A 12145-nucleotide genomic window follows, 5' to 3' on the forward strand; every position below is an offset into this window, starting at 1 on the left:
GATACGAGTGATGAATTACGACGATAGAGTACGCTGCAGCGTGAACGAAGGTGTGCGCAAACACGGTACGATGCTGCCGACAACTATACGCGCGATCGTTTGCGGCCCCTCGAATTGTGGTAAAACCAACGTGTTGATAAGCCTGCTGGAAAGTCCGCACGGTGTGCGTTTCGAGAACGTGTACGTGTACTCGAAATCGCTGCAACAGCCGAAATATCGCTATTTGGAAGATTTATTGACGTCGATTGACGAAATCGGCTACTTTACATTCTCAAATAACAGTGACGTCATTCCACCGAGCGAGGCATGTCCAAATTCAATTTTTGTCTTTGATGACGTGGCATGCGACAAGCAAGATACGATAAGAGAGTACTTCTCAATGGGGCGCCACTCGAACATCGACTGCTTCTATCTCTGTCAGACATACGCGAGAATACCGAAACATCTTATACGCGACAACGCGAACCTGCTAATCCTATTTAAACAGGACGCCACCAATTTGAAGCACGTGTACAACGATCACGTGAATACCGACATGTCGTATGAGGATTTCGGGGAGTTATGTCGTACATGCTGGCAACAAAAGTATGGATTTCTAGTGATAGACAAGGACAGCTCGCTTACGAACGGGCGATACAGAAAAGGATTTAACGAGTTCGCGATACCGCAGAGCCATTAGTCGTCGACAGCACTCTCTAGAGTTTAGGATGGCTGATAATATTCGCGAGCGTGAAAAGGTTGCCAAGGAGATTGCGAAGACGGCCGAATTGATCCGCAAGAAACACCGCGCTCTGAAGACCGAAAAGATCGATGATGATATCGCCGTCAAAACTCACTTTAAACCTATTATCGAGCCGCTACAAAAGATTGTCGACAACGCGACGATTTCGGTGAAAAACGAGCCTAACACCGACGACGACGACGACGACGACGACGACGACGATGACGGTGTGAAGATCGAGACACGGTATGAGGGGGAGACACCGAAAAAGAGAAAACATAAAATTATCAAGCGATATAAAGAGGAGGAATTGAAAAAGAGAAAATATGATATTTCGAAGCCATTGGACGCTTCACTGCCGACAACATCTACACCGATAAGCGCACAACCTGTGATACCCAAAGTGCTCGTAGACGAAAATGTTTTCGAAACCACGCGTAACCCGCCCGAAATATCCCTTCGACACTGGTTACGATCGTCGGAAGGTCGACAAATGATGCGAAAAGATTGGGGGCCATTAGGACAAAAGTACATGGACGCTCTCCTCGGTGCTGATGAGAAGAAAGAAATTGATAATGTATACGGAGTCTACTTTGGCGAGAATGAAATGCGGCTCGGCAGCAAGCGATTTGTGATTGACAAAGATGACAATATAATCATAGGCGACACGCGGTACATTGGAACGCCCGGATTGTACGAGTTGATCTTCAAGAAAAGACCCGATTACCGGGATGACGATTTGCAAAAATACAAGCGCATATTATTGGCGACAAACGTGCATAAACGCAATTTTGATGCGCAAGGTCGTGTGAAGGGTAGCAAGGGGGACAAGTACAAATATATAATCGCGCCGTTGACGCGGGTGGAGAGCCCAAAATCTGGCACTGGAATGCCTCGCGCTATGACGCTAACCAACAATAAGATTGATTACGTGCACTGGGACGACCCCAACGAGCTAGTGGATCGCCTACGATTGCTCGACGCTTCGCGCCAAGCTGGCAACAACGCGCACGACAACGAGATCCTGTCGATCATCGAGGAACTGCGGGAAGCGGGCATTATTATAAATTAAACAAGGGTTCCGACAATCTATTCAGTCCATCGCGTGACACTCTACAAAGCATTGCAAAAAATGTCTATCAATAAATTTGGATTATTCGAGAGGAGAATTGATACAACCGGCGATCATTGGCACACATTGATGAGAAGATGTGTGCGTAAAAACGCTCTATGTCGCATCGCTACAGATTATGACGCGAGATCGCGCAAGATTCGCCGTGTAGCGCAACCTGAGGCGGATACCGATGCCGTCAACAAATTGTACCTGGAAGAGTGCTTTAAAACATTGATGGTCCAACAGAAAGAGTTAGATGAGAAGCTGGCTGCGTTAGAGAAGGATGTACGAGCGTTGGAGACTGCGATAAAAGAACTTTTGCGTGCACCAAACACTACCTCAGACATCTAATGAGCGGTTGGCTCGGAAACGTCCATCAAACAAACGTCTAGAAGAAGTGGTTACGATCGACGTGCTACCAAACAACAATGAGTGGCAACAATGAACGACCCGGAAGCAGCAGTGACCGACCCGGAAGCAGCAGTGAACGACCTGGAAACGGTGGTGAACGCGACCGCTACGATCGAGGTTACGAACATGTCAAGCAGGGCTGCGAACGAGGCTACGAACAAGTCCTTAAAGGTTACATACAAGGCTATCACCAACTCAGTAAGGGTTGCGAACAGGTCAGGGACGGTTACGATCGATTCAAAAGCGGTTGCGAACGGATCAGAAACGACTGCGAAAAAGGCTGCAAACGAGTCAAAGACGATTTTCGAATGGGTCAAGGACGGGAGTGAACAACGCTATAACGACTACCTAACCCGAAAGAACCCCGAAACAACGTGAACGAACCCCGAAACAATCCCGAAACAACGTGAACGAACCCCGAAACAACGTGAACGAACCCCGAAACAACCCCGAAACAACGTGAACGAACCCCGAAACAACCCCGAAACAACGTGAACGAACCCCGAAACAACGTGAACGAACCCCGAAACAACGTAAACAAACCCCGAAACAACGTGAACGAACCCCGAAACAACGTAAACAAACCCCGAAACAACGTGAAACAACGTGAACGAACGAGAATGAATAGTGAAAATAACAACGAGCAACATAGTTTGGAGAGAAGGCAGTTGGTAAACGAGTTGCACGCGTCAGCGAGAAAAAATTTCCCTCGAAGGCATGTCATAGTGCGAGGATACGATGATCTGTGGCAAGCCGACATTGTCGAGATGCGTCCGTACTCCCGTTTCAACAGAGGTTACCACTACATACTCACCGTCATCGATGTGTTGAGCAAGTATGCGTGGGCTGTACCACTCAAGAGTAAAGGAGGAAGCGAGACAGCTGACGCAATCGCTGAGATAATTCGAGACAGCAAGAGATGTCCAAAAAACATGCAAACCGATAACGGGAAGGAATTTTACAACGCCGATGTGCAACGACTTATGCGAAAACATGACATTAATCACTATTCGACATATTCGATATTGAAGGCGTCGGTCGTCGAGCGATTCAATCGCACGTTAAAGAACGACATGTGGAAGATGTTTACGCTGAATGGCACTTACAAGTGGTTCGACATACTGCCACGCCTCGTATCAGATTACAACGGACGCAAGCATCGAACGATTGGTATGCGACCCGCCGACGTTACCCCCGCGATCGCCGAAAGACTCTTGGCTACCGTGTACAATCGTGTAAAAATCGCGGGCCCGGCAAAGTTTAAAGTAGGTGATCAAGTACGCGTCAGCAAGTACAAACAACTTTTCGAGAAGGGTTACACGCCAAATTGGACAACCGAGGTGTTTAAGATTGTTAAAGTGCAGCATACTAATCCCGTAACATATCTACTCGAGGATTATCGCAAGACATCTATCGCTGGAGCGTTTTACGAGCACGAGCTGCATCGCGCAAATTGTCCGGAAGTGTACCTCGTGGAGAAAATACTGCGCAGGAGGGGTGACGAGGTTTACGTGAAATGGCTGGGATTCGACAGTTCGCACAATTCTTGGATACATAAAAACAATGTTATTTAATGTATTTTATTCAATCATTGTATAACATAATATATATTATACCATATATATAAAAATATATAAAAATATATAACAAAAAATATATACTTCTCATTAATACATCCTCACAATATAATACATATAATAAATATAATAAATATAATTTACAACGGTATTCTATAATGTCCCCACGGCAAGGTGTCGGTCGACTCAGGTACGACATACCGTTTGTCGTCGTAGGGACTTAGAGCAATTTTTGTCTCGCTGATGGTATACACTTTATGCAATTTCGATTTTATGCATGACGCGTCATTTCAATTTTGTCATTAAGGCAACGCGTATAATCGTCGAATGTTATACTACGCGCTACGACGTTACTTTTGACACCTTTTGCCTTTTTAGTGTCCTTTTTACCGTCCACCCGCAAAGCATACATTTTTGCTCTAAGCCCGACGAATTCGGTCATTATCGCGCCGTTATTCTCATCTTTCATCAGACCTGGCACCTTTTTATTCGCGAGTGGTATACCGTACGCATTATTCGCGGCGTAGTCGCTGGTATCGAATCGAGCGATATCGCGTTTCAAATTTTCATAGACATCCTGACATTTAATTTGATAAATTAAACTGTCCGTGTCGGTGTACATTACTCTACAATTGTCACGATAGAGCGGTGACATGTATTCGTGATGAAATTCATAAAGACATACTTTTGATATGTCGAGTATGCACATGCCGACGTAGATTGGTTTGTAGAATTTAACTTCGAGTTTGCGTAATTCAATTGCAACTAATTTTTCCGAAAATACGCTAGTACTATGAAAATTTGGTTTCGCGATCATTGCCTCCGCACCGTACCGTCCGTCCCATTTTGTTAATAATTTTACATCAACATGATTGCGCACATTTTCCATCGTCTTGCCGAATACCGCATTATTCATCAATTTATATAAATTTTTTTCAAAATCGTTTTTCGCATGTGTTCTAAACTGCGTGTTGAGTTCGATGTATTTTTGCAGCCACGCTGACTGCGTGAATTGTAGTATGCGGTATATTTTTGTTATGCGTAGCCCGTGGCGCGTGCACTGCTGTAGATTACGATAGTGTATCACGTAGCGCTTCTTATCGCAAAGCGTTGCGAGGAGTTTATACTCCCGCTTGCCGGGCGGCTTATCGCGCGTCGGGCAAAACGGTAGGTCAATGTGCGCGTCATGAAGATGCCGCGGATACTCTAAATCTACTTCAAGAACATAGCCTATAGGCGAATCGAACGCGATAGATGATACGTCAAAATTCGATATATCGTCGACCCACCGAAAATCGGCATACGGCAATGGTTGACACATTGCCCATCCGTACAAATTATTTACATCGAAATACATGAGGTACGATGAGGGTTTCGATGGGTCGTACGATTGCATGTATTTGTTATTAGCCTGTGCGTATCGGCCTGAACATTGACTAAGGCCGCCGCGTATACCTCGTTCGACAAACATTACCATGTCAATGTCTGTTAATAATTCAAATTTTATATTCGTATGTTTTAACATGGCGTCCCATGTATATCCGGGGAGAGTATAATAATACGCGGGATCGAGTCCGTAACTTTTTATACAACTATCGCGAAAATTCTCAAATATATCGGCCAATAACAAGACATCAATTTTTAAATATAAATCGCTATATTCGCCTAGCGTTCGAAGGGAGAATCGGCTCCAGACGGTCTCGGCGTGCGCGTAATCACTCTCGGATACTGTGTCGCCGGTTAAGGAACTGTAAAATGAGTCGCGCGGCGGTAAACGTGTGTCTTGTAATCTGTCCACGCAGTCAATGTATTCGTATGGAAAGACGCCCTTCCGTGTCAATAAATTGAATTTTTCACTAGTTAAATTTTGATATTCCGAATGTAAAATTTTTAGTTTTTCTTTATCCAAAAATGACGCTAATTTGTCGAGACTAGCACTGAGAAACTTGTACGAATCGATAAACCGTAATTTGATATAATTTTTCGAATTATTATCTTGTGTCAATTTAACAGTCTTCGAGAATGAAATGTATTTTTCCTTTGTTATCGGCAATAATTCGATTTCCCCTTCGAACGCTGTGGCTATGTCCTCGATAATAAAATGCGCGTCGTAGCCGGACAGATTGTGAAAGACTATAGGGATACAAAATGATTCTTTGTAATTTAAGTTACAATTTGAATGCGCAGGACCCCTGTACCGCCCGGTGAGGTGGCAATGATCGCGGACGCGTGTATCGTCTTCGTCAAACGGTTTTTCACAAATGTGACAATGCGTCGCGATGCGAAATTTTAACCACTCGTCAGGCGTTAAATTTACCATGGGGACATTGGTCGTTAAAATATTTTTTACGCGGATTGCTAAATTTTTAAGCTGTTCGGCGAACCATGCGACGCAATCGACACTACGGCGGGAATTGTACGCGGACAACGAACTGTCGTACGAACACTGTAAATAGTATGCGATGCTGAACACTTGATGGTGTTGATGATTTTTGGCATCTTCGGTCTTTGCCAAAACACACTCGAGGTCGGCGTACACTACAAACGGCAGCCGCTCCTTCCTCGTGTAGTTGTCGAAGCTGAGCCACTTGTCATTCTCGCTCGGCAACCGAATAGCGCAGTCGTTCAGTTTCCCGCAATCTTCCATATGCGCCTGCAATTTATCCACCGCTCTGAAATAATGTAGGCATCTGTAAAAAAAAATAAAAAATAAAAAATTTAATTAGAAATATTTTAAATATAATTTAAGTTTACTATATACTTACCGATCGCAAATAAATTTTTGACCAGTGTGTTTGCTCAGTTACGAGCTCACGAGACGAGACAGATTTTTTATGCACGCGAAATGTCCAACGCTGTTTTCGTCCTCCATGTACAGCAGATTGACGTGCCTGTCCTTCTTTTTTTCCGAAAGACGCAACGGGACGATGTTCTCGTTCTCGATGATGTACACATTCACGGAAATGTCGTTTGCAAGTTCAAACTTTTTAATTTGATTCACAGTCACTGGAAACTCAATGTTTTGGAGATTCAGCACTGTTGTGTAATGTGGATAAGAGGATTCTCGACCCGTGTTTCTTTCAGCAGGGTAAAGAGCGGCCACCACCGACCATGCGAAACACGCATTGTCCGCTGATTGCACATTAACCACCGCTCTCTTTGCCATAATTTTTTGCGGTAATTTGACATGACATCCCGCGCGCATTGGATTGTACTTGTTGATATTTACTGTCAAATCTATTATCCGCGACAATGCCCAACCGCTATCGCGTTCCTGGAACTCTTCTAGCGATGCTAGCGTGGGCTCGATTACGCGGCGCTCGTACCACTCTCGTACATCGGACGTGCGAAAGAGTTCAAAGTTTCTCGTGTTAATACTTTTATTGGCGCGCTTGTCACCGGACACAAATTCACCGTTGAAAACAGTGTTCACTTTTACACTGGCGTGTCTCTGTAGCACATTCTCCACGTTCTCGACTACAATGTCTGCGGCATTTTCCAAAAACTGACGCGGTTCGATGTGGTCTGCGTTAATTACCGCACCGGTCAGTATACGGCTATCGAACGCCGTATCGATTTCGCGCCAAACGAGTCTTTGCGCGTTATTGCCGCCGCCACTGAATCCGCCGCCGCTGCCACTAGGTATGGATCCACCACTAAACATGGATTCACCGACATACTGTCTCTGCAAGCGCACCTTCGCACCCTCGAGTCGCGCTATTCTCGCCACGAGAGATTGTCTATGTCCAATCGAGAGACGCGGACGCTTGGCACGGCTGCGTTCTTCCAGCTCTTCGATAAATTCTTCGCACTCTTGCAACCATCCGAAATATTCGCCCAAGTTAGCAACTTGGCGGGAACGCTCCAACAGGTCGCGCTCAATGTTCTCCATTTTTGTAAAAAATTCACTTATTACAAAAAAACTTCTTTGCACACTAAACTTTTTTTCTTGCACCTCGAATGAAGCGTGCGCTCGCCAGTGGTACTATGGCCCGGCAGCTGCATCGGTCCTCATTATATATCCCGATCATCCCTTTGTTCGTGGGGATGATGATGCAATTGTTAATTCGCGAGAAATATTTGTGTGATATCTTCGGAGAAAATTTAGATATCGCTGATAATTCTTAGAAATACATAGATAAATTTCACCCCGTCGGATTGACACGCCGCGCAAACATGTCGCAACCTGTACGGATCAACCCGCTTGATTGTCGGCGAACCTTTTGTTCTTAGTAATTCGCAGAATTATCTTATCAAACTTAGATATCCGATTGTCGGCGCTCAAGCTTGGATTCTGAAACGGCGGCAGCCATTCGCAGAATTTTTATCTTATCTTCGGAGAAAATTTATGAAAACTTTGATACCGCTCAAGCTTATCTTTGATACCTTACAAAGACGCCGCTTATCTTTGATACCTTACAAAGACGCCGCTTATCTTGGATTCGAAAACTTAGCTTATCTTATCTTGGATTTTCGGAGAAAATTTATGAAAACTTTGATACCGCTCAAAGACGCCGCTTATCTTATCTTATCTTGTTTATGAACATATCAAGTAACATGATCCCCTTATCTTATCTTGTTTATAAATATATCAGGTAACATGATCCCCTTATCAGGTTATCTGATATGTTTATAAACAAAAGATAAGCTTATCTACTGATAAGACCCCCTCCCCCGCGTGACGTCTCCCCCCTCGCCACCGATTCCCCCCCGCCCCTCACCCCCCCTCATTGCCCCTGAGTTAGAACTCTCCTAGTATACCTACTACTACCGATGCCTCGGACTATCAATCGGAGCCGTACTATCACAAGGAACGGTAGGCAAGGATAGACCTATCGCATACGCCAGCCGAGTATTATCTCGCGCGGAACAAAATTATAATACTACGGAGAAGGAACTATTGGCAATTGTATGGGCTGTTAAACATTTTCGACCATACATTTATGGCACAAAGTTTAAAATAATTACCGATCATAAACCCTTGATATGGCTATTCAATGTAACTGACCCCGGGTCTAGATTAATCCGTTGGAGACTGAAACTCGAGGAATATGATTATGAAATCATACACAAGGCCGGACGAGCAAACGCGAATGCCGACGCGCTAAGTCGACAAGTAACCCGAGATATCAACGAGGAGACAAAAAATAGAATCTTCACGTTAGAAGAAGACGAAGAAGAAAAAGAAGAGGAAGAATTCGCAGATAATACAAGGAAATATTCTGAAGAGGAAAAGAAACAAATACTCTATGAATATCACGATGCACCCACAGGAGGGCATCAAGGAATCGAACGAACAATCAAAAGAATTCGATTAAACTATAACTGGCCAGGATTGACAAAAGATGTCGAACAATATATCGCAAAATGCAAATCCTGCCAAAAAAATAAATTATCGCGCCGAATAAAAGCACCCCTCGTAATCACAGATACTCCGAATAAACCATTTGAAAAATGTGCATTAGATATCGTCGGACCGTTAACAGTTACCACTAACGGAAACAAATATTCACTAACATTTCAGGATAGCCTGACGAAACTCAGTAAAGCGATACCGATCGCAAATCAGGAAGCAAATACCGTCGCGAAAGAGTTCGTTACGAAAATAATTTTCGAACACGGCATTCCCGAAAAAATTTTAACAGACCAAGGCACAAATTTTATGAGCGAAGTATTTAAAAATATATGCAAATTATTAAGAATAAAAAAGATACAAACAACCGCGTATCACCCCGAGAGTAATGGAGCATTAGAAAGATCGCACCGCACATTAGCCGAATATTTGCGACAATATATAAATGCTGACCAAACCGACTGGGATGAATGGGTGCCATACGCAATGTTTACATATAATACCACTCCTCATTCAGCTACGGGATATACCCCCTTTGAACTAATATATGGACGACAAGTCGAACTACCGACGGCACTAACAAAACCGCCTAAACTGACGTATAATTACGATGACTATCTACAGGAACTAAGGGAAAGAATACGTGCCTCAAATCAACTTGCGAAAGAAAATATTAAAGAGGAAAAAATAAAATCGAAAGAATACTTTGATAAATCCGCGAAAGAAACCGAATTTAAAATAGGCGACAAAGTACTCGTATACGACGAGACACTCCGACGCGGACGATCCAAGAAATTAGACGCATTATGGGCAGGACCGTATACAATAATAGAAAAAAATTCAAGCGTAAATTACACAGTAAAAAAAGGAAGAAGAGCGATACGCATACACACAAATAGATTAAAATTATTTATTGAAAATTAGGACTTACCTAATTGTCTGCTTCGTCCTCGCGACATAAAGGAAGAGGCCGCCCCTCTTGCAAAGCTCTCAAAGTCTGCATGGCCGGAATCATAAATCCCTCCTCGGGAGGCACCAAAGCAACTTCGCGCACAACGCGCACACCAGACCTCACATTTACACTTACGTGTAAAGAAAATGGAAAAGAGCTAGCCGCATATCTTGCGACAGCCCCCAAAGCCCGTTCGAAACGGCCGGTCGGCAATGCGGGCCCCACAACTGGGCCCACACATCGAAGAAATCTCAAACACGAGAAGCATAGCGGTTCCCACCAGGGCACAAACTCCACATGGCATCGCGAACAATCGAACCACATGTCGGAACCAACCATTTTTTTTTTTTGAAGACGCAACAATAGTAATAAATCAAAGGTTGTCATAAGACTAAAGGGACGACAGGAGACATATAGACCGAACGCCCCTCTTGCTTGATAAAAAATTGCAAACGAAAGCATATTCAAGATCAGGACAAATGTAATGTTAGACAATATACCTCGTCCCGCACGATATGGATAACCTTACACCAAGAAGACACTTGGCTATACTCGACCTCCGCTGAACAGACAATAACCATACGATGCGACGGACGAACAGAAAGTAAAGTAATCAAAAACACAGGCGAGATTACATTAAACGAAAATTGTAAACTGACAACAACAGACACAACATTACAAACGGCAGGAAAACTGTACGGAAATACCTTAGAAACTTTCCTACCAAATATAAATATAACAATTCCACGAGACGGAAAAATAGGACATGATCAGGACACATTAGAAAACATCTCACAACATCGTTTGGAATTGACAAAACTCAGAGACAAAATAGAAACTATAGACAACGACTTACAAAACAACGAACAAAATTTTTATGCACGGAAGCAATTTGTCTACCCAATGACATTTACCGGAACAGTAATGACAGTAGCTACAATATTCATTTTAACATGGATAATAATAATAAAAAGAAAAAATAAAAACAAAAAACAACCGAAAACTACAACAAATATTGACTTCGAAATACCGAGATCAATCCTAAGAAGAAGTCAAAGTACTAGAATTTAAGAAACGATTGTAATACTATACTGTAACGGGAAACCACTATTATATGTAAGTTAAGAAATTAAGAACGAAAAACTTCGTACCTCCGTTTTTCTTTTTCAACGGGGGAGGAATGTTATAGTCCGAATGACTATAACTATATTATATTATATTATATTAACATAGTTTTAATAATAAATTAGTAAGTCAGCTATTATATAATTATTTGAGAAACGTTCTCACGCTCTCGCGAAGCGCTTATCGCGAAAAGACGCAAACGCGATGAAATATAAGCGTTACGCCGAAACCCGCGGATCGCAAGCGAAGAATCAACCTGCTTCGCTTGCACCTAGATAAAAGCGTGTGAATAAAAATTAGCCAATGAAAGAGCTTCTCTACATCTTCCCCCGAAAGATGTAGAAAAGAGCAGGAGACCACCGCGAACGGAAAGCGAGGCGACGAAGTCAGTCGCTAACGAAAATCCAAAAAGTCAAGTCGCTAATTAGAACCTAACTAGGAGTCGAAGACAAGCCGCAGAATATAACTATCGCCTGTAATCTGATTATCGAGAGCGAGCACACCTAACTAATCACCCAGGTGGGATTATACATAATTAATCCAACTGAAGAAATAAGCGAAATAAAAGATTTATTCAAATACACAAGCGAAGTTAATCAAAGTGGAGACGCCCGCCGATCCTAGGATCCTCATCCTTCAGTCGACTGAGACCCCAAAATTTTCCGTGCCTTCCCGGAGGCACAACAGAAGTTACAGTTACAGTTACTTTTTTTCGGTAACTATAACTTAACTTCGTTACTTTTTTCCATCTGTAACTGTAACTGTAACTTAGTTACATTTTTTTAGTAACTAGTAACTATTTTAATAGTTACTTTATTAGTTACTTTTTTTGGAAACATGCGCTAAAAGTATTGTTTAAGTATGGTAGCCGTTACATTATTAAATTAAATTT

General features: G+C 43.0%; 1 protein-coding gene and 2 pseudogenes across 1 annotated transcript; 1 reads left to right on the top strand and 2 right to left on the bottom strand.

Moving 5' to 3' along the window:
* The first annotated feature begins 707 nt into the window (after positions 1–707).
* LOC146723340 (uncharacterized) lies at positions 708–1793 on the top strand. The gene is made up of 2 exons (XM_085482462.1): positions 708–950; positions 1062–1793. Exons 1-2 carry the CDS (start codon positions 708–710, stop codon positions 1791–1793), a joined length of 975 nt encoding a protein of 324 aa, XP_085338588.1.
* Positions 1794–5646: 3853 nt separating this feature from the next.
* Positions 5647–6503, bottom strand: LOC146723341 (uncharacterized; annotated as a pseudogene).
* An 81-nt stretch (positions 6504–6584) lies between these two features.
* Positions 6585–7948, bottom strand: LOC146723342 (uncharacterized; annotated as a pseudogene).
* Positions 7949–12145: the final 4197 nt, after the last annotated feature.

The sequence above is a fragment of the Nylanderia fulva genome, unplaced genomic scaffold (genome assembly GCF_048542155.1).
Source record: "Nylanderia fulva isolate GAGA-0341 unplaced genomic scaffold, ASM4854215v1 Scaffold206, whole genome shotgun sequence".
Classification (NCBI taxonomy): Eukaryota; Metazoa; Arthropoda; class Insecta; order Hymenoptera; family Formicidae; genus Nylanderia; species Nylanderia fulva.

Bases quoted from the DNA above. Each gene is read 5' to 3' on its own strand.
- LOC146723340 (XM_085482462.1), top strand. From the start codon at position 708: ATGGCTGATAATATTCGCGAGCGTGAAAAGGTTGCCAAGGAGATTGCG. The intron at 951-1,061 runs GTGAAGATCGAG...GATATTTCGAAG, and splicing joins ACGACGACGACGATGACGGT to CCATTGGACGCTTCACTGCC.